General features: G+C 46.2%; 1 protein-coding gene and 1 long non-coding RNA gene across 20 annotated transcripts in view; one reads left to right on the top strand and one right to left on the bottom strand.

The window, feature by feature from the left end:
* Positions 1–12,160: 12,160 nt before the first annotated feature.
* LOC130143890 (uncharacterized) lies at positions 12,161–14,297 on the bottom strand. The gene is made up of 2 exons (XR_008819916.1): positions 13,584–14,297; positions 12,161–12,550 (listed from the first exon to the last, which is right to left on the bottom strand). It is a non-coding gene; the product is annotated as an uncharacterized LOC130143890 (long non-coding RNA).
* A 1,663-nt stretch (positions 14,298–15,960) lies between these two features.
* Positions 15,961–23,359, top strand: part of FBRSL1 (fibrosin like 1) — a 548,084-nt gene continuing 540,685 nt past the window's right edge. For all 19 annotated transcript variants that reach the window (XM_056336603.1, XM_056336559.1, XM_056336542.1 and 16 more), the window contains exon 1: positions 15,961–16,282. In XM_056336603.1, the coding sequence (XP_056192578.1) occupies positions 15,989–16,282 (294 nt within the window). In that variant the 5' untranslated portion in view covers positions 15,961–15,988. The remainder of the gene's footprint in view (positions 16,283–23,359) is intronic.

The following is a 23,359-nucleotide window of genomic DNA, read 5'->3' as shown; positions in this document are numbered from 1 at the left end:
ATGGCTATGCTGCCTTTGCTTAGGAATTTGATCAAAGGTGCAATTCAAAGTGGGTGTTTAATAGCCTCATAGTGTTTCTTTACCATGGGATTGTCTAGCCCAGCCTGTAACATACACTTTTGTGCTATCAACAGGTGCTGGGAAGCATGCCAATGTCCCTTGTCTCACCAAAAGCTTCTGCCTTTCCTGATGGTGTCCATGCACTGCAGTGTAAAGGAATTCTAGACCTCCACTGCTGTATGGCAGGAGATTCAGCCACCTCTGCTAAAGAACAATAATTGGTACCAGATGCTGCTTTCCTGAGGGCTAACTCTACAAGAAGATAATATATTGGAAGCAAAAGAAAGTCTATATCATAGCAATGCCCTGGGAATTCAGGAGAGATGTAAATGGAAAGGCTGGTTTCCACTGCAGCAGTCAGAAATGCCGTATTTCTAAAGGTCAGAAGAATCTGCATAACCAACATGGGAAAAAAATATTGGTGTGCAACAGTTGGAAAAAAGAATCAGCAACCATAGAGCTGTATAATAGCATCACCAATAGTGCTGCCAAGGTGAAAGAGGACCTGATGTTCTTAACTTGCTGAATACGTATTAAGACCCTAGCAAAAGAGAGGGGGTTAAAATGGGAGGGAACTGTTGTTCTAAGATTTCAGCTGCTCTTTTACAGGAACCTACCCATTTCTCCCTTCTCTGTACTTTCTTTCCATTCACCTTCACACTGAATGATTTTCTAACAGCTCCATTCTCAAAGCATTTTCGAAGTTGTCCACCATACTCACTAACTTTCAACCATTTATGCCTTGCATCAAAATTACTTTATACTGCTCAGTTGTAAAGAACCCCAAGCTCTTACAGTGCCACGTGGACTCAGGTGGACAGTACTGGAAAACTGCTCAGCACCCACTTTCTTGCAGAACTTCTCCAAGTGACACACTCATGATACTCAACTGCCCAGCACACATGCTCCCAACAACCCACACCACGAGCTGCTTCCCTCCCAGCAGTAGGCCAAACAGAGGACACAGGAAAAAGCAGAAGCTATGACATGGCTAAACATAGGGGGCATGGGAAGAAGCCAGGAACATGGCAAAGATATGTATAAAGGTGTCAGAGGTAGAGGGAAGTGACAGCAGGGACGTAGGGAAGATGGGACAGCTGAGGCTACTGCAAAGGAAAAATCATAGGGAATATGAAAAGGCTGCTGAGATTGCTGCAGTGAAGGAGCACAGAAGAAATTGGTCAAAACCCCATTGCTCGCACAACAGCTCCTCTGTTATCGTTTAATATTCAGTGCTACTTTATAGCAGCAGGATATCCCTGACTCTTCCTCTGCTTTGGAATGTAAATAGCAGCTGTCTCTGTATTTTGTTGGTGCAGAGGCATGCTGTAGGCATGCTCTGTCTGTGCTATCAGCAGGGCCTCTCAGGAGGCAGTCAGGAGAAAGCCTGGTTTGTTAATCTTGACAGGGTTTAGGAGAGAGATCAGATTTGAACAGTTCAGCATCAACAAGACTTGGATAATTCTAGACATACAGAGAAGAGCTTTAAGTACCTAAAGGAACCCTCTTGGTGGTGATACTCAGCTGCTTATGGAGGTAGGCAGGAGCAGTAAGGATTATCCTTTTGGATTTAGGTACCTAAATTCTACTTCAAGTTCCTCCTTAGGCACCTACTCCTTTCGGTAAATCCAGCACTCGAAAAAATCACTGCCCCTTCTTTTCCCTATCCGTGGAGCAATAGTTAAAAATACCTGACTATCTGAATAAATCCAGGCATCCTGGAGCCTCATTTGTTCTTTGTAGCCTTGCAGCTGACTTCACTACAGTAGGGTGATATCCTACAGAAACCGGCAACAGTGCAAGGAACAAAAAACTACAACAGAAGAACTCAAAACAAAAAAAAAACAACCCACCAAAAAATAACAAGGACCAATCTACTTCTGACCTAGTGAAGTCAATCACATCATTGCCGCTGACTCTGGGATTACCTTTGGGTTCCCATCAAACTGACCACAACTACATAACTGAGGCTTAGAGGGCTAGTCATCTTTTTTCCCTTTTTACTATAATTTGGCCCCAAGAACCCCTTACAGGAACCTTTTCTAATTTCTTCTCTCCTTTACAAATTATAAAGGAGTAGAAATACCAAGATCCCCTTGCTAGGAACCTGAGGATTCCTGCGGAGCTTGTTTCAATGTAAATCTCCTTAGTAACAAAGGAAATGGAGGGGGGGGGGGAGAGAAAGACGAGTCTGCACAGAATTTGCAGCCTGCCTTTCTAGGGGTGTTTGCTGCCATGCTGCTCCAGAGACAATTCAGCCTTTCCCCTGTCAGCACCCCTCACTGCTCCTAACTTCTGGCAAAGATCATCCAAAAGGAATGTTCTTTTTTTCAAAGTTCTCAATGAGGTATCAGCTGTTCTTTAAAGAGATTATGGTGGGAGCATTCCTAGCACATTGACTCCACTGTGCAGCCAGCCTTGTGATTAAATGGCTCAAAGGTGGTTTCCAAGGATAAACTGTGCCAGGGATGACAACATTTCCTCACCAAAGAGAGGAGAATCTAATAAAAAATAAGGATAGAGGAAAACTGCTGTAGCTCTACAGCTATTATTAGTGTCTCAGAGCATTGTCACTGCTTTGCCTGTGCTGTCAGATGTCACTTTGCATCAGTTCTGGGCAATGCTCAAAAGAAAAATGGTGGAACTCATTTAATTCTGCAATGCATGACTGAACTCCACAGCAGGGCCGCACAGAGGGTTAAGTGACCTCTTAATGTTGGTGGGAGCACTGCTCAACAAGTTCAAGTGGGCTCTCCAATAATTTATGCAAACACCTTTTTCCATAGGCTGGCAATTTATAGTAATCCAGCTGCTCTCGCAAAGCATAAAATAAGTACTTAAAAACGAGTTGCAGCACTCAGTCCTACTGTCCCCTGAAGCAGCTCCCTCCTGAACTGGTGATCCTAATGGGTAAAAAAAAAAAAAAAAAAAAAAAAAAAAAAGACAACTGGGGTAAGTAAATGACAAACATATAATGGACACTCACACTTTTGAGCACAAGCTGCGCAATGCTTGGAACCCAAGTCTGGGCCCATGAGCACCATACATAACACAGCAGTAAACGCAAGCGGCAACAGCACAGCTAAATCCCTACAGGTACCTTCTCAGCCAGATGCTTTTCTGTATTCCTTCTGCTTATTGGAGGACCACCTTTTTTCCCCATTTATTCTTCAGTGACAGCTTCTTAGGATAAAGCTGAGCAACTTTGTCTCAATGAAGAATTTGGCACCCAGCAAATGCTGACTATATTTTTTTTCTGCCTTGAAGAAATAAGTTATGAACATTCTTTGCACTTTCGCACAAGGAATCCAGATTACCACGTGCTTTTTTACTGCTCAGGATGACTGAATGGTTAAGTTTGTTTTGCTGACCATGTGGCAGTTTACTTTGAACTATATGTATAAGCAAAGTTCATGAGAGTTGACACAAGACCTACACTCATCCTGTAGCATTCTCATTACACACTTCTGAAGGCCTGCCTTTCCTCTGAACTGAAAGCCACATCCACCAAGAAAAAAAAACATAACTAGTTTTTCTTCTGATTTTAGTCACCTGCCAACACACTTTGTTTGCTACAGAAGCACACAGTATTGTTTAACAGCTAGCTAAATGCAAGTTAAAATGGCAGCTTCAAGAAAAAAAAAAAAAGACAAAAAATCCCAGGTGTTAGTGATTTATCAAAGTGAACTGATATCACACCTTAACATTCAAGCTTTAAACAGATCCTGTATTCTTGAGGTGAATTTGGGGAAGCTAATTTAACTCCTCCTTTCAAAACATCTATTAGCTATTCAACACACTTGATGTGACTGGGAGTAATGTCATGCTGACGGCTGCAAGATTTCAGCCAGACTTGTAGATCAGAGTACCTGATGGATTACACTTCTAAGTACCTGCATAGCTGTGAAGCTCAAATTGACTGTCTGATAGTATTCTTTGTCCTACTGCAGTGGAAAGCCTGGTTTTAAGGAAAACCTTTCACTGTTTTGAACACAGTGTCCAAATCTCAGAACAAAAAGAACTCTTCATTGAGGAAAAAGGGATTTTGGTGGTTATTTTTCCCGGAAGACTACAAAAGACAGCTGTGTATACGCACATGCTCTGATGTAACATTAGGAAAATCAGAGACAGACTAAAGTCATCTTTGTATACACACACCTGATTCACGGAGAGAAGTTAATGCACTGGCATGAATTCTCTATGGCCATCCTAGAGGAGGAAGGCAGCTGTGATAGTTGCTTGATGAGACAGATCCCACAGCTCCCATTTCATCAAGGGCTCTGTCCTCCCCATCTGACAGGCACCACCCCATTACAAGTTTATTACTGGCCTTGTCCTGCTATTTTGAGAGTCAACTGTTCCACTAAGCATCTTTTTTCCACTAAACCAAGTCAGGAACAACCTCAGAACCACAGGAGAAGGAAAGAAAAAAAAAAATTCAGGCACAAGTCTTTGAGCTGATAGGTACCACTGGGGAACACTTAGGTTGGAAAGCACAAAGTTTAATGATCATCCAAAGATACAAGTGTGGAATCATCTGAATTCCAACGTTAGGACTGAATGCTTTGAGACTCAGGCTCCTTCATTTACAAGGTCTGAATTTGTATTTTTTTTTAGCAGCAACGCTACTGATAATGCTTTTCCCCTTCCCCCAAGAAAAAGTTGTAATGTCTTTTTTAATTTGTTTTCTTAGACATTACCTTCGAGCTTTTCAGAGTTTCAGAGTGACACAGAACTAAAGTTTCACTGACTTCAAACACCCGTCCTTCGGTTTTATGACAGTTAAGGAAGCTTGAGCAACAAGCACCCCCAAAGGCTACCTCAATCCAAGTGTAAAAAAAGAAAAAAAAAAAAAAGAAAAAAAGTGTGTGTGTGAAGTACATGAAGTGCATCAGAAGTCTGCCAGGCGGAAAGCAAATGGCTGAATTCATAGAGTTGGTTCCTGCTTACAGAACAGCTGCTCAGCCCCAGCTATTTCATTAGCATTGCTCTAAAGGGTCCTAGGGACTTTCTTTTTGAGGTGTAGGCAATTCAGAGAGCTGAAAGATCACTGTAATTTGGCCTCTGAAAAATGAGTAGGTGTTCACAGTTCATTTCCCAATAGAGAAAGTCATGCTCATCACAGAAGCCATCATCATGCACAGAACTAATAGCCGCCCTGCTTGGCAGGCACACCCATGCACATTAAGGAAGCCTTGCAGCGCACTAGCTTTTACCACGTATCAACAAGAGACTTCAGTTGGTTAGCAAAGCTGTCGGTAGGGCCTTTTATTTTTCCACATCTACAATCTGGTGAGAAAAATAGAAGTAAGTAAATACAAACAACCAGAACTAGGCTCCTGGAACCATAAAACAAATTCAAAACTACGAACCATTCCCAAAGAAACCCCCTGCTCTCAGATGAATGGGAATAAAAACACACTGGCAGAGTCCTAAACACAAAGAAGAAAAACTCAAGGATACGGGGAGAGGATGCAAAGCTAAATGTTGAGTAAGTGGAACCAAACATGCTGGCGCTTATCTGAATGACTAACATCGGCTGTGGTCAAAGGTCAATGGTTGGATAGGACTTGGTATTTTCCCGTTCCTGCTGCAAGCAAAGGAGAGTGCAAGTTCTGGGAACAACAGCACCAGCTCTTGGGATTCCAACAGTCAGGAGCCTGTGCAGGGACCCTGCCCTAAACCCATGCAGTCTTAGAAAACCTCAGGGCCCCTCTAGAAGACCATTTAGCAACTGACTTCTGCTTGGACATTGCCAAAATAAACTGAAGTCAAAATTATACATGGCTGAGTCCAATTTCACCTTGATTAGTATTTACATAACACACAGGGAAACATGAGAAGAGCGCATAAATAATGTACTGTTTGTTGCAAACCTCTCAGAGGAGGGTTCTCAGCTATAGTATTGATTCTCATGCACACACCAGCTCACCATGCAGAGAGCCCAAATCATCTTTTCATGCACAGAAATAAAACACAGGTTGGGCTGCAGGCTGGTGCTTTACTAAACCAGTGGGTCTAGCAGTCAAAGAGCTGCATTCTGGATAAGGGCCTTATATGGAAAAAAAACTAATGATGAGGCGTTTCCAGATCTGGTTAATTGAGGAGATATCCTCCATTTCCTTAACTCCTTTCCTTCTAGTGGACTTGACATTTCTGATGACACTGCAGATCTAGAGGAAGGTGGTTGTTGGATTGTTTTCCCCTGTTAAGGTACCACTGCTTGGTACTTGGTACGTGAGGGCCTCCAAAACAAAACTGTTACCTAGGAATGACTCAGTACCATCACTTTCTGAGGTGGCTGCACAATACAGTATTACTCAACAGGCACAGAGTCTGTTCCACCTGTGAGAATAAAGTAAGAATAGTTTCTCTTCCCTGTTCTCATTCTTTTCTTGTTGGAGGAAGGGTTTAACCTCATGCCCAGTCCATATGGGTAAAGGTGGAGGGCATCTGGACATTTCTTCTTTTCTACACCTTGGTGAATACTGTTAGCAAAATAATTCCAATATTTTAACTCATCTGAAGACATATTTCCACTTCTACTTTGCCTACTCTGGCCTTACTGAAAATCTTTTCTTTTCTGAAACATCCCAGAACCCCCTACCACACTGCTCCCTAAAGTCAAGCCTCAGCCAAGCAACAGCTATATCTGATCCTAGTCTGCAGCTTGCTAGGTCCTGGTAAGCCATCTGTAGACCTTCAACTCACTTGATGAAAAATGGTTGAGCGGCAAAACTAACAGATGGTTGGAACCTACGGTGTACCTCTGCTGGTTTACAGCCATAAAGCAAAGTAGCTGAAGATATCACTATTGGTAAGAGGCATCTGATGGGCCCAACACAGCAAACATCCTCTGGGAAGAGACTCGTACTAAGCCGGCAAGAGAGGCAGCTCAAAGATTCAGCATTAGTGTTTTCCTGACGCATCAGTGTCTCATAAGTTTGCAGCAAATGAATGTCATTCTCAAGCATACTGTTAGGAAAGATTGCTTAAAATTAATTAGCTCAGTAACAATGGCCTGTCATTATGCTACTAAGTCACCAGCATGAGCACATAAGTTACAGTGACAGCTCAGGGTATAAAATAAGTGCCTTTATATTGAAATTTGCAAAGTGTCTAGCAGTCAAATGCCAATCTATTCACTTCTGGTAACATTGCATAGTTTCTTCTTAGCAGACTGTTCCAAACTCCCACACAAAGACATGACTTATTTTACTACATAGAAGTCTTTCTACTTCATACGCTGACCGTGCCCAAATTTAGAAAGCTTTTTAAAGTGTATTTATTTGTACAGTGTTGATTCATTCAACGTCAGGTTGAACGTGAGATTTAGAACATGACATTAGAAAAAAGCTGAAGGTAATGGAAAACAAAAATCCTCTCCTGAGTGAATTACCTAGTGATGCATGATAAAGCAAAGGTAAGGACCGAATTCTGAGGGGTAAGAACATCAGCAGTTCCCACATTCGGCACTTTACAAGATTTCCCCAGCAGAGAAGGAAATAGTTATTGCTATAATCATTTCATAGTTCCAGTCAGCTGCATTCAGTTGTACTGTTATATTCCAATGGCAGGAAAATGGAATACAGTAAACTATAAATATCTGTCAGAATTCCTTTGAAAGGACAACAGTTAATTGCATAGCTTGATCTCCTGCCGTGCAGAGCTTGCATTTCAGGTTAGAAAAGTACAGATTGTTATTGATTTAATTCTCTTCAAACATGTGTGGTATAAAACTGTTCAGAAGACTTATGGGGGAGAAATATATGCTTCCAAAGGAAGTCCTACAGCACAGGATTGTGGCGGGCTACTTTCTTGTAAAACACTTTCTGAAATTCAATACACCCCCTTCCAAAGGCCCTCACAGTCCCCTCATAAATTGAGGGTCCTTGCTTCCTTTGCAGAAGTGAAATTAAATCAGTGAATCAGATGAAGAACAACAAAAGATTAGCAATAGTATGAGGCACATGGAAAAAAATAGTGCTCAGTGTTAAGAATAATTCAGTCCTTATTACACACTCACTCTTAACAGCAAGTGATCCATTTCAATCTTTCCTGTTTTCCTTTCATTTAGCTTCCAGTTCTACCTTTCTCTTTGCAAAATGACTCCAGGCAGCCAAGCCAACATTGTAACTACTGTATTTTCCTACACATCTTTGAATCCACTTCTGATTTAGTACGTGCAAAGTTGGTCTGACAACCTAAAGGCATTAAGACATACGACTGTGCAGTACTTTATTAAGCTGTGTCCATTCTAGGAATAAAACCTCCATCACAGCCATCGATACAGTACAGGGTGAAGCCCTGTTTAACACTGTCCAGCTCACCTACTTTCCACGAAGGGTAACTTGACCCAGTATAAATTATGTAGCATTGTGTTTTTGCCACACATTTGTGTTTAGCCTGCTGCTGGTACAGAAGGGCTAATACCCCCAGTGCAGAGAAGCCTTTATTAGCCAGTTACATAGATACCAGTAAAGCCCTTGCTCCTAGATACTGTAATTAAGATGACCCATCTTCCTGATGGTTGCTTTAAAGAGACAAAATATTAACGGAGGAAATACTGCAGAAATATTTTAGCACCTGTTTATCATAAATAGCTGACCACGTGTGAAGTTACATTTGCACACTCTGCCAGCATTTGTAAGAGCGCGCTCTGGAAGCTGTAGATTGCCAGATGTATCTTCTGAAAGTTAGTTTTTACAGGCTTTCCCTCGAGTTTTCAGGCTTAGAACAGAAAAACACATTTAAAACTCTTAATTCTCAGGTTTCCCAAGGTGGATGGTTGGGGTTTGGGCTATTTTTGTTTGTCTGAAGAGGTTTTTTTTCTTTCAACTATTAGCTGATTGATAATATACACTGAGACATTAAAATTACTTTAACAAATTTAAGGGTGAAATGAGCACAACCTACAACACGCTTGGAAGCAGAAGCAACTTCTACCCAAGGAAGATTTCCAACAGTTGCAACGGTTGCACGTAATGAAGCTGATTGAGAAGATTCTCACTTTTATTCACCCCTAAATACCATGTACCGCACAACACACTAAGCACCAAAGAAGGTGGCTATACACTAGCAGCATTCTATTTGCAAGTAAAAGAATCATTAAATAGATCACTGGGCCCAACAGGATTTAGGCATACCTAGCCAAGCAAGTCATAATACCAGCTACCGATCACTATGCTGCTGGGCCTGACAACAGACACGGCAGTTTTCAGACTTCATGCACACGAAGCAAGCGGCAGCGCATACCCTGCGAGCTTACAGCCTCCTGAAATCTGACCCAAGCCAATGCAAATCCCCGGGTAGAGCATCAAACTTCATAAGGCTGCAGGCAGGAGTTGGAGCCTGCCCACATGGAACAAGTTTGACAGCTAGAACCTGAGGGAGATCAGACAGGCAAAAATACAGGCAACAGCTTAGGTAGGAGAAGGGCGGGGAAAGTTTTACTGAGATGAAGTAGGCAAGAAAGAATCTCTGGAGGAGAAAAAAAATATTAGAAGATTTAAGATAACAGACAGTAACAGCAGACAGGATGCAAATGGGGAATTCTTCCAACAGATTTTTACCACACAAGATCTCGGGAAGCATTTGTGCTCACCACCGCATAGGTGAGGAAGATAGCCTGCTGAAGAAGTTAGGGGAGAGGAAGGAATGCTGGGGTTCTGCCTCTGTATCTCCAGTTCCACAGTTAAAATAAGGATAAAGCTAATAACAACCTGTCCTGAAACAATTTCAGGAGCTAAATAGAGTATATACAGTCAAGTAAAATTAAGCTGTTGTTACCATCACCTTCTCTCACTTGCGAGGTCAGATGAAAAAGATGGTTTCTCTGAAGAAAAAAGGAGCATTGTAAGAACTACAATTACCCATAAAAACATAAAACATCGATATTAGACTATTACAGATAAACTTACAGATAGGCTTGATATCCTCCTTTTTCTTATTAAAATTCCCTCCCCTCTCATTTGCCCACTCAGACAGACTATCCCTTTCTCACACACCGGTGTCATGGCAGTGCAGACCAGCCGGGAGCCGGGCGGTGCTGTGCTCCCCACACACCTGCCTGGCAGGAAGGGCGAACGCCCCAGGGATGCTGCAACTGGCCTGGGGGGGCTGCACCTCCTACCCCCTGCTTTATGCCTTCTCAGGCCAGCAAAGTCACCCCAGTGTCAGCACATGGAAGCTGTTAGTAAACAAGGGGAGGGTCAGATCCAGCCCTCTAGGTGTTGATTGCAAGCACACACTTTCTCCCAAAGGCAAAAAAAAAAAAAAAAGCGTATTTGAACCCGTAATGCAGATCGGCTGAAGCTGATTTATTGGGGTGATTTAGATCTGTTAAAACAAATTTAATTTTGAATACAATTTTATATCAATTAACAGAGTCTCACAAGTGTAACCATTAAGGAATCTCTTTCCAAAACCAAAGCCAAATATTCAAGATTTATGAGACTGACTTGCCATATTGGAAGTAACTAATTATTCGTAATGATTCTTTGTACTCTGACAGTGATTATGCATTTTCAGTGCAAATGACCATGATGAAGCAAGTGGTAAAGGCAGCCCGTGTTTTTCAGAGGGATACCAAGCAGGTAAGACCTGATCGTTTTAGCGAAGTATTGGGGTAGCAAGGGGAGAAGCAACAGAAAACGGCTGAGCCCAGCAATGCAAAAACCACCAGCTTATTTAACATCTTGGAAGCATGTGAGAACTGCAATGAAAGCCTGTGATGTCTTTTTATTGCCTTAAGCAATTTTGTATTCAGTTTATTTATTCTGACCTTTTGGGCGTCCTTCCACCTTGGACATGAGAGTCTTTAACCGAGCAAGGCCTCACAGATTCAGCTGGCAGCGTTTGCAACAGACTGCGGAGTATGCTTGGGGTGAGGGGAACAACAGAGATGTGGGGCCTAATTCTCATTTGCACTGAAGTTTCTCCACCTTGCTCTGATGGCACAAGTCAGGGAAAGTATAACAGCAGGACAAAGCAGTTTTCAGCTCTACAGGATGAAGGGAACATCTCTGGATTACTCTGCTCTGATTAAAGTCCCTGGGAATCTGAAAATGATAGTTAGACAAGGACTGGGTAGATTTTCACATCGCCTCAGGCTACAGAGAATACAAAAGCACTGCCTTTCACTTCTTTTCATAACTTCCAGTCCTGCCCCAGACACAGGAACAGAGTAACTGAGAACAAAGTCCCTTTCCAGTGAGGTGTTCCAGTGCCAGCAAGGTTAACGTCCAGGGGCAGGCTCGTGGCGTGAGCAATGCCATGTTTACCTCTACGGCAGCTGCTGTTCTGATGCTGTACTCGCTCAAGCTACGAACAAGGGTCTCATTTTTGATCCTCAAAAAGCAAAGGCATAGCAAGTTGGTAATTAAAATCTGCAGCAGCATGCGATTAAAATGTTAATGTCAATATTGTAATCAAGGTCTGACTCACAGGACAGCTGGTAAGAGACTTGATCTGTATTGCTTAGCCCCAGTCACCTGATGCAGACCAGGGTTACAAAAAGGTTGTGCCCCATCACATGGCAGGGATTGGCATGCACTGGCTCATGTGGCCAGCTGTAGGCTGGGTGCTGAAAAGAGAAAATTAGATCAAGCACAGGTGCAATATTGGTAAGCTCAGCTACGCCTGCACTCCAGCAAGAAGAAAGCTTTTCTATAAATTTCCTTGGCATCATCTAAGCTGCAGCGGTACCCGAGTGTCTCCTATCCACCTGCAGTGCTGCTGCTAGGCTCTCCTCCTTCCTTGTCTCACTGGCCCATCTCTCTTGCTTCTTTTGGAATGTTCTGTGCTAGTTTCTAACTAGCTGAGTTTTATCCATTTAAGCCTGTGGTAAATTTTGCCTGGTGTTGTCTAAGCACCGAAAGAGCTATAGTCTGCAAAGCTTCTTTTCAGTAAATTCAGGATTAATGAAGAAGGCCTCTCTATTGTTGGAATGTCTAATACAATTATGAACTGAATGAACGGACTAGGCAGCAGTGGAGGGCTCCCAGGTTTGTGGCAGGGAATTGCCTGCTTTAACATCCATCTGTTTTCATTCCCTCTGACCCATTATCATTCACCTAGAGTTATAACATGATGAATATCATTGTGCAGAAAGCCATTTGATGCTGGGGGCGGGTGGGGGGTGTGGGGGGGAAATCACTGTAGCTCTGCCTTCTATTGAAAACGTGAAATTGCCTTGGTGGAAGGAAAGGCATGACTGATTCAGAGATGCTGTTTCAAACAGAAGCATCCTTTCACATGCGGACTGTCTGATTTTGTTAATTCCTTTGGATGACCCTTTTGCTGCATCCTTCAACAAAAATGTAGGTATATACAAAATTGGGGATAACCACAGATAATCATAGTGCTGCTGGATCTCTGGAGTTAACTGGGGGAAAAAACAGAAACTGAAGTCACAACTTTCCCCAGAAGGCACCTTTTGTTCACAGTGATGCTAAACTCCTGTACGTAAACATGTAAGCAGGATGAGACTCTTGATGACCCTGCTGACAGAAATAAAAAAATGGAACGTTACAGGCAATTTCCACTGTCCTGGTCAGCAAATTTGGGAGTGAATAGGAAAAAAAAAAAAAAAAAAAAAAGAGAGAACTAGAAATGCATATTAATGATGGAGGACCTAAAACACAACAGGATGGAAGTGAGCACTACTAAGGGAAATATTAAAAAGTCCCCAGCTTATCTTTTCCAGTGACTTTCACTTCTGATGTACTTATAAGTGACATAGAAATTACCTTGTAAACTAAAGGACTGACTCACAAATGTAAAAACAGCTTGCTGAACTAAGTGTAAATGCTTTTTTCTAGAAAGTGACTCTTAAAATATTGGTAAAGCAAATACAGTTGTTAAGCTCAATCCATTGTTTAACTGGGTATATCTTAACTCCAGATCTTTCATTAACAACCACCCCCTAGATCCTGGTTATAGCTTTAAAGTACCATACATCTAACAAATTATAGTACTGTCCTTTAAAGAAATGGGAGAGAAAATACCCCGCTGGAAATCCACAGTCCAGCAAACCCCATGGCAGATAACTGTCTGACTCCCCACTAGCCTGTAATTACCTAAGGAAGTGGCTACACTTAGCCAGCTTCCTTGTTTAATTGGCACGCACAAGATTATAGGATTTTATTAGGACACAAATGACACCGATACGAGTGTGATTGAGGCATGCAATGCATGACCGGCTATTTGCATGAAGAGGCTTTGTACTACACATGGGATTTCTACATTTGGTTTTAAATTGCTTAAATTTAAATTATGTTTTTGTGCTACATTTTAAAAGGATGGTATTTACTTTAGCTCTGTTTAAGTAAGGTAGGGCAAAGCTGTCACCAGGCACCAGAAACCCTTCTAAAAAGAGCCTGTTGGGGCCAGGTGGAAGGAGGCTGATTTTTGACTGCCCCCGTTACTACCATTAGATCAGGAACATAAGAAAACCGAGGGAAGGTGGGCATTGCGGCCCTCACGCTGAAGATGTCAACGGGTGTGTTAAGACACACAGCCACCAACCTGCTGCTGCTGCTGGGGGCCCCGGCTTGAGGAAGCCACCATCGCTGGCGAAGACCGAACTGGAACGCAAGTAGGAGCAGGTGGCAGGAGTAATTTTTGGCTTCCCTTACTTCCATGGCTCCACTGAATCTCCTCCATGGATTTTTTTTCCCCTTGCTTATTTATGAAGCTCAATGGACTTCTTCAGGTTTATTTCACAACTTCCTTCTGACTTCTCTCGTGTCTAGAACTAGGGGCTACCCCCAGGGAACGGGAAAGCAGCCGAAGAAGACATTAAGGAATGAAGCAAAGCCATCAAATGGCGCAAAGCCAGCCAGGGCTGAGGAAAGGAGCACCCAGGAGCGATGGTAACGTGCAGTAATATCTGGCCGCATGCAATAAACGATGATAACAGGAGGATTACATCCCACTCCCACTGCGATACGTGGGCCAGCCAGTGCTCCACGCCGGGACCCTGCCGCAGGCACACCGCAGTGCTGTCCCCAGGGCTGCGCGCTGCCACCAAGCCGGTCCCCTGCCCAGGGGCAGCGCCCATGGCCCGACCCTCGGCCGAGGCGGCCTGGGGAGCGGCCCGGAACAGCGAGGGAGCCGCAGCCGCACGGAGGGGTGCGGGCCAAGGGGTGCGGGCGGGAAGGGATTCGGCCTCCACCCCATGGCGTGGGCCTCGGCTCTCGGCTGCTCCGTGTCCCACCTACGGCGCCGGCGGCCGGCTCCTGTCTCAGCCCCAGCTCGACCCCTAGCGCGTCCCCTGACCCCCAGAGCGTCGCCTTGGCCCACCCCTGGGCTGTCCCCGCGCCCCCCGGGCTCTCCTCAGCCCCCGGCCCACCCCTGGGCTGTCCCCGCGCCACCGGGCTCTCCTCAGCCCCCGGCCCACCCCTGGGCTGTCCCCGCGCCCCCGGGCTCTCCTCAGCCCCCGGCCCACCCCTGGGCTCTCTCCGCGACCCCGGGCTCTCCTCAGCCCCCGGCCCACCCCTGCGCTCTCTCCGCGACCCCGGGCTCTCCTCAGCCCCCGGCCCACCCCTGGGCTGTCCCCGCACCCCTGGGCTCTCCTCAGCCCCCGGCCCACCCCTCGTCGTTCGGCCCCCAGCTCGCCCCTCGGCTCGCCCCTCGCCCCTTACCCCTGCCTCATGTCTGACCCCCAGCCCGTGCCTCAGCTCACCCCCCCGGCTCCTCCTGACCCCCGGCCGTGCCCCCCTCCCCTTCCCGGGACGCAGCCTGCCCCGTGAGGTGAACGCGGGGCGGGGAGCGGGGCGGGAGCCGGGCCCGGGGCAAACTTTGGCGGGCGGGCCGCGGTGCCCTCGCCGCCCCGCTGAGGCGAGGCGAGGCGGGGGGGGGAGCCGCGCGGCGGCGGCGGCGGGGCGGGAAGGAGGAGGAGGAAGGGGGGGGGGCCGGGGGCACGGCCGGGCCTGCGCCGGGGAATGACGCGCAGCTGGCAGCCCTGCTCATGCGCGGCCGGCCGGGCGGTGCTAGCGCCGCGTCCCAGCTCGGGGAGAATGGGGCGGCATCCGGGCAGCGCCGACTGAGCCGCTTCTGGGGGCCGGGGCTACGCCGCGCCGCGGGCGGCCGGGCTGGGGCGGGCGGGCGAGCGCCATCCGGCAGCGGGCGGCGGCGGCGGGGGCGCCGCGCCGCGCCGGCGGGGGGCTGCGAGCCGCCGGCGGCGCCCGGCGAGGAGGGGTCGGCGGCGGCGGCGGGCGGCGGCGGGCGGCGGCGGGGGCTGCCCAGGGATTGTCTCGCTCCGCTCCGCGGCAAGAAAGTTGGGCGGCGAGCGCGGCGGCGGCGGCGGCCCCCCCGGCGCGGCGTGCGGCGGCCGGAGCGGGGCCCCGGAGCGGCGCTTGCCCCCGGGGAGGGGGCGCCGCGCCTGGATTATCCCGAGCTGGGTCGAGCCTCCTGGATCTGCCTCTCTTCCGCGCCGAGTGAACCCGAGGTGTCCTCGTCCTGATCCAGATAGATCTTCCCCCCCCCCCTTTTTTTTTTTTTTTTTTTTTCCTCCCCTCCTCTTCCCGTCTCTGCTTTTTTTGGGGGGGGTGGGGGGGGGGCGGGGGGTGGAAATTTGTCAAGGTCATTCCGTGGATTTAATATTTTTTGTGTGTGTGTGCCGCTCGCCCCACTGCCACCGCCACCCAGCCTTGCTCTGTGGATTACCATCGCCCTGGATCCGAGGGTCTGAAACAGCAGGATTTTTGTTGTTGTTGATTTTTTTATTATTTTTTTAATTATTATTATTATTATTTTTTTAAGGGCTCCGGGGTTTGGAGAGGGGAAGCGGTGAGTTGGAGGGGGGCGACTTTTCTGCCCCCCCTCCCCGTGCCCCCCCGCCCCCCCCCCTCCCCGCGCCCGGCCTTCTCCTTTATTTTTAATTATTATTATTTTTAAATTTTTTTTATTTGCTTCTTCTCCGGCAATGGATGGGAAAATCCGGCAGAGCCGGAGGTCGAGGTCGCAGCGGGACCGCGTGCGGCGGCGGGAGGCGGCGGCCCGCGACCCGCGGAACCAGAGCCCCTCCTCGGGCTCCGAGAAGGAGCCGAGCCCCGGGAAGGAGAACGGCGGCCAGAACTGCACCGCCCCGCGGGGCCCGCCGCCCGCCGCCCGCGCCGCACGGCCCCCGCGCCGCCGCCGCCGCGAGTCCAGCTCCCAGGAGGAGGACCTGATCGATGGCTTCGCCATAGCCAGCTTCAACACCCTGGAAGCCCTGGAGGTAAGAGCCGGGGGGGGGGGGGGGGGGGGGCTGCCCTCCTGCGGAGCGGGGGCTGCGCCGGTGGGAAATGGCAGGAAAAAAATAATCGGAAAAAAAAAAAATGAGAAAGGAAGCGCGGCGCTTTCAGGCTGCTGAATTTTGCAAATAGCAATTAATGTGCATTAATCCTGGTGTCAGCCCGGAGGGCTCTCGGGGCTGCGGTCAGGAGGGTGGCGAGCCAGCCCGGGTGCTCGCGGCCCCGCTGGCGACTTGCTGCCCCCCCTGCCCAGCCCCGCGCCCCCGGCTCCGGCTGGTGTTAACTACCGCTTAGGGCGAGTCAGATGTTTGTTTGGGGTTTTAATTGGCTGGCGGAGGGCTGCAAAATATTCCTGGCTTGTTGGGATGGTCCGGTATTGTTGTGAATGGTGGAGCAACTCCCCTGCCCCCTTTCCTGCACCCCCCCCCCCCCCCCCCGCCTCTAGGAGTTTGTGTTTGGATTGCCAAAATGTTACTTTATCTGTCTCCGGAGATTGTTAGCAAATGGCTAGTGTTTGACATTTTGTGGAAAAGAGATGTTTAAATGGATAATAATCCCTTGGTTGTAATTCCCATTTTTGAAGTAATTGAACAAATTCTTCATCTCTTGTTGACTGTACATATTTTTCTGGTGTTAATAGGCTGGCAAAAAATATTGCTTGTCTAACTTATTACAAACAATATTTGCTGAGCAAATACTGCCTGCCTTGTCTGAGCTAAGTTAGGCAGAGCAGGAAATTTAATATTTTCAGAGGGGCATTGACAAACTAACTTTGGCTTTTGATTTTTGTTTTGTTTGTGTACGAGGGGAAGAAGTGAGCTGTTGAGAGAAAGCACCCAACAAGTCACTTGATGGGCATCATAACTTGAATTCCCCACTAAATACAAGCAACTGGTGCCTTTTCCTGCTTTCTTCAATGCACCGTGGTAAAAACATGGGCAAAGTTTTGGGTGCTCTCCCTACTTCGGATTTCCTATCACTTGTGTATCTATTAACCTGCGTGCCAGTGACTAAGGGGTTCTCTGCAGGCTAATGAGTAATCCCAGGTTTGCCCTGGGATCTCTGGCATCTTTGCCCCGGACACTAAGGTCCCACTTTGGTCATGGGCTTTGCTTCCCCCTAGCCCACCCTGCCCACCACGTGGGCCTGTGGGCTCGGGCTCCGCTGGCACCCTGGCTGTCAGGGACTTTTTTGCTGGTAGAACCAACTTCTCAAAGTTGTGGAGGTGGTCAATGTGCTCCCGCAGAGGTGTCAGCGGTGGCCTTGGCCATCTGCCCCAGTGTCAGAGTGGTGGAGGCTGGGCACTGCTCAGGAGGGGTGCTTAGTCCCTGAGCAGTGCGAGGCGTGTGGATACCTGCGTGGGAAGATGATTTGTGTTAGCTTGGCGGTGGCTATTTCTTGGCCTTGCATGGCATTGTTTGTGGGGGGTTGCCCTAACATGAAAGCCAACTACCTTGTCTACGCAGAACCGATAATGAGCAAGCAATCCACTTTCGGGTGCCTCTGCAACAAGCCATAGACCTGTCTGTATCTTCTTTTTTTTTTTTCTTGGGTGTGCTCTTAGTCAAATATGGATCAGCAGATAGGTCCAATTAAACCCCGAGTCTCTACTGAGCTGTCAGTGAAGAAAGTAAAATTCATCTTCCTGCAGAAATTTTCTACCATGATGAGCACATTATCAGGAAATAGAATTCAAATGATAGTGCAGTCCCTCCAGGGCTGATGGGGAATGGGATTTTCGTTATCAAATCAACCAAACTGTAACCTTGATAATAGGGCACACAAGGACAGAAGGTGACCTTAAACTCCTGCCACCCCAAAGCATGTCTGTCTGTGGAAGCGCTTCTGTTTTTTCTTTTTTTTTTTTTTTTTTTTAAAAAAATATATATACACATGTCTTTCTGAAGCCCTCCCTTTCAAACTCCTGCAAAGTACTTCAGTACCACCTGAAATTAATTGATCTCTACTGTATTTACTAGCACGTAAGAGAATGCGTGTGCTTTGGCAGCTTGGATGGTAGTTGGTACCTCAGAGGGAGTAGCGTGAGCAGAATTCACCTCTTTCTTTCAGGTGCTGAACCAGGAGGTATGTTGTAATTCCAGGTTCTGGGAGAGCCCTAATGATCGTGGGCATTTCATAACTCCCAGTCACACTAAAACTGAGAAAAAGATCTGTGGATCTTTCCCCACAGCCCTGCCTTTGACCATGGGTGATACTTGGCAGATTTTATGCAGCAGCAGGGGAAGGGGATTATTAAGGCAAAACTACTTTATAGCAGTATTTGCCCATGGAAATGACTGAAACAGCATGGTCACTTTGTGTGGTGTGGGGCTGTGTTTTTAGTGAACTTTACTGCAACAGGTGGTTTTCTTCTGCTTTGGAGGAGATCTCTGTTTCACTGTGTATTTGTTTTTATAAGAGGACTTAAAATCTGCTGTGATGATATTTAGAAAATAAGTAAGAATTTAAACCTTCTGTGTTTGTGAGGGGGGAGAAAGAATAAAAGTGAGTACGCAGCCTAGGGACAGTACTGAACTAAGAAAGTCTCTTTTATTTAGCTTCTAATCCCCAAAGGAGCTCTTGTTGCCTATGTGGTTGTTGATTGTGATACTTTCTTGTGGTGTTCTTCTAGGTTTGACACTTGATGTTACAGTGATCTGTGATTATGTTTAATAGGCTAGCTAAACTTTGGACTTCCCCTTGGAAATTAAATTTCTCAATGGTTAGGCAGAACTTCATGGTAGAAACACTTGGGAGAAATAAGGTGGTTTTTTGCCTGGTTTTCTTTTTGTCTCAAAATATTGTGAATTCACTTTCCCCACTGAAGAAAACATTCCCCACTTGTGTTCCTGTAAATGAGGGTGCTTTACAGAATAAATACTATCTTCCCCCCCCCCCCCCCCCCCTTTTTTTTTTTTTCCTTCATATTGGCCTAGGATATGAGCGATTAAGGTTAATACTGAGGGGTGGCTTTATGAATTCTCCTTTAGTTCTTTGGTGTGACTTTTAAGCATTCTGGATTTTGATTTAACTCCTGTGGCAACATTTCCTTTGGCATTTGTCATCTGAAAATACTGCATCTTGTTTGGTGATGCTTTCTGAATCCCCTATCCTACTGTTTTTCATGTAAAGACAGAGTTGATTATATATAAATATTTTAAATTAAGGGGAAAAAAAAAGCCCACAGACAAACCAGCAGCAGCTTCTTTCTGTGCATAAGAAGTCAGAACTTCCCCTTTCCCTTCCTTCCTCTGAATCTTCTTGTACAAGTCTGGCTCCAACTCGGGTTGTGTGCATGTGTGTAGTGGTGGTTTGGGTTTTTTTTTGTTTTGATGTGTGGTGATTTTTTTTTTTTTTAATACCCAGCCACCAAACACAACTTTGGAGTTGGCAACTTAGCCCTGACCTGCTGGTGTGAGGTGGCCAGCAAGATGGGCAGCTGCTGGAAAGCCATCAGGTGATGGTGCTGCCCAGGAGGTGGGTCCCATGCTGGGGTCAGGAAAACTGGCGAGCTGAGGAACGGGGGATTTCTCGCTGCCTTCCAAAATGAATGGTATGTATGTAAGCATGTGTGTATATTCATTACGTTCAGATGAAGCTGCTAATTATTCTTGAAGGTGATTGGTGAATCAGAGCGAGAGAATCTAAATGAGTGAGTCGGTAGTTGAGGGCTCTCTCTGATCATAGCTGTTCCTTTCAAGTATGAAAAACAGCGCTAAAAGGGAACTTCATCAGAATGTTAATGAATGCGATCTTTGAGAGCAATTGTTCTTCCAAAGTAGTTGGAAAGACAAGGGGTTGTGTTTTCCTTTTGGCTGTTGTTTATCATTTTTAAAGATCCCAGCAAAGCTTTGGAACACTGTATGGAAATTTTAACTTTCCTGGTGTGTGTGCATATGCATTTTTTAGGAATGTTTAACCTATTTATAGAGTCTTGTGGAGAATCTGCTCACAAATGTGTGTGGAGCAATGCATTGTACAGATGCAGATCCCCTAGCTGAGAAGAGACAGACCTTGACTTCATGGACGTTGTGTTGAGGTGGAGATGCTGCCCTTGCTTGCTGAGTTAGGGCCTGACTGCATCTGGTTGCAAACCTTAAGGAGATTAACACTTTGCCCACTCTTACTTTTGCTCCTATCCAGAGGTCTGGCAGTGCTAAATGGCAGCCCCTTCTCTGCGGCTTGCATTTGAGCATAGCAGAGTTCCAAAAGCCTAATGGTGACAGTAGACTTCTGGACAGAATCCATAAGTTCTTCAGCTGTTATCTTGATAAGGCTGTTTTCACATGTGTGTTGTACACTATTCTGTTACTGTTGCTCTGATCTCTCATTGATAAGAAAACCAGTGTATTTAACTGCAGCTTCCTGTTCCAAAGGTTTTGTGCTAGTTCCACTGACCCAGCTATGTAACTTCTCATTTATCATTGTATCTCTGTATGTGCAGCTTAGTTTTTTCCATAGCTAGTCTTGTGTTTTAAAACAAGTTTCTAGGTATTTAAGTATTTTTCCCTTCTACTTGGTTGTCAAGTGATGGTGTATCAAGTTAGTGTTTCTGATGGCCGATTATTTCTTTTAAACAGTGCTTTTAACCTCGGGAAAGCTAATGATTTTCTGGATGGTGCTCTAAAGGCTCTAAATGCCTTTTGGCTTTCCTGAAGGCTTGCTAGTCTCCATTGATTTGTTCTCCTAGCTGTTGATTTCTTTTTGCATCTTTCCGAAGCAGGTACTTAAGGTATTTTTTGTTGTCATTAAAGAATAAGAGGTGGTTAGTGCAGAGCTGAAAGAGAGAGGTGAGCTCTGGGAAGCCTGAAATACCTGCTTGGTTGGGCCAGGAACCCGGGGAGCTGGGTTCCCTGTAAACCACAGTCGGATGACGGGCAGCAGCGAGGGGAAGGATCCAGTTCTTTTGTTGGAGTTCTCCACCTGGTCAGTAAATGCTGTGGGGACCACCAGGTGCATTGTGTGCAGGAGGGCAAGCGGGTGCAGCCCCTGGCCGGGGCGATGCCTGCAGCCAAGCTCTGGGCACTGTTAGTGCTGCCATGGCATCGGAGAAAGGAAACTTGCTTACCTCATATTTGTCTGTGAAAATCCCCACCAAGCTCAGGGGTCACCCTCTTCCCCACCTGAGGTCTCATTTTTAGCTCAAAGTGCAGCTGACCCTGCCTCATCTGGGTTTTTTGAAAGATCTCTTGATATCTTCCCAATTTTTCCAGAATAGTTGCCTGTAGCATTACTGCTCAGCCTTTCTTCAGTGGTCTGAAACCTGGGGTAAAACATGATATGAAGCTTGCTGAAATGTCGAGTGGACCAGCAACCACAGAGAAATGCAGAAGGTAAATTATAATTAATTAAGAAAAATATTGAATATATCATATTTAAGAACTGTAAGGTACTCGATTGCATAGGTAAGATTTTTTTTTTTTCAATAAAAGGGATGTAATAAAGTTAGTGTTCCACTTTACCCAAATAATAGATGATATTAGATCCAATTTAATGTGTGCTTGCGGTAGTGCATTTGACCTCTTGTAAGAACTGAAAACTTTACTGTCCTTTCAGTATGCTAAGAAGGTGCACTATTTATCTCAATTATTTCACAGAACGAGACTGACTATCACAATGTCACTTTCTGGGAAAATACCAGTGAACAAGGGAGCCGGGTAGGATGAGGTCAGCCTGGTGTATTTCACTGTTTCCTTGATAGATTCCTGCAGAAGGGCTGATAGAACTGTACCTTTTTAAAAGTTCAGGGTACAAAGGTACAATACCCAGGTTGGAGACAGTTACACTGATAGAAAGGTTTTGGGGTGAAGGGGTTTTTTGGTTGCTTTTCTTTCCCCCTCTTGGAATACTCCTGCTTTCTGTTTCTTGGTGTGAGGTGTTGAAATCTCCAGGCACAGCCACTGCAGGCTGCTCCCCCTGCACCAGGCTTAACTAGACCTGGTGGGTTTTGCGTACATATAGATCCTAAACCCCTGTGCACCTTGGCTGGGGAAAGTGCTACAGAAAGGTGCTTACTGCTTCAGCTCCTCTAGCTTCTGCTCTTTGTCCTGGTGATGCAGGTTGTGGGGAGCACAGGGTAGTCTGTCTGTAGTGCTGCGGCAAGTACTTGAGAGCGAACAGTATCAGCAGAACTGAAACGCTGTGTCCTGCTTGATGCAATATTTTTTTAAAATAAAGATTTGAAATACAGCCTGTAGGACGTGCATCTTGGTATCAGTTGTATGTGAACATCCAGCTGTAAGTGAGAACAATTTCCAATTCACTGCACTTTAATGCCTCCAGTTTATCACGGTAAAGGTATAAAAGAGTTTTATGTAGGTGAAGTGGCTCTTGCTGTTTAAATATCTTCTGGCTCTGCTGTGTTCAGCACAACGGGGGCTGTGACCGCTTCAGCCGTGCTCCTTACAGAGAGAAGAGAGTTGGTAAAACAGTGTTGTTTTACTGGCCCTGTTCCTTCTTCTTGGAAAATAGTGTTTTCCAAAACTAATGAACTACTAAGAATACTGATCAGATGCTGAAAGGAGGATCAGTCTTTATGTTATTAATCCAAAACATTTAAAATGAAGGAGACTGTTAAACAGCTTCTGAGCCGCCTAGGCAAAACACGACCTGTGTGTAGTTGTCAGTCCAGTTCCTCTGGTGCAAGCAATTGTGAAAGCTGGGCAGGTACAAACTTCGTGCAGGCTGCAGGGCTCTCCCACCCTGTGCCCAGCCAGGCCAGGGGATGTGTCAAGCCCTAATGACAGGCAGCTAGGTGCGTGTCAGTTTTTGTAGCTTGATAGTTTTGTACTGAGTGACTGAGTCCAAAGTTCAGAAATACCTGGTGAAAAAGAGCGTGGGGGCAGCTAAGTACATTGCGCTTGCATGCTCCAAGATGAATGGAGAGCGTTTCCTTTGTATCCCTGTCTTGCTTCAAGCCAAAAAGGGACTAAACTTGAACAAAAGTTGCATCTGCAAGGTCAGTGGTTGGCATGGATAAGGGGATTGAAGGGATCAAAATGATTTCCCTGTGCTACTGGCTGCAAAACATGGGCTTATGGCACCATTCCTGTCTCTCTCTT

Source organism: Falco biarmicus, chromosome 1 (assembly GCF_023638135.1).
Source record: "Falco biarmicus isolate bFalBia1 chromosome 1, bFalBia1.pri, whole genome shotgun sequence".
NCBI classification, from domain to species: Eukaryota; Metazoa; Chordata; class Aves; order Falconiformes; family Falconidae; genus Falco; species Falco biarmicus.
This window is presented reverse-complemented; position numbering and strand designations above follow the sequence as displayed.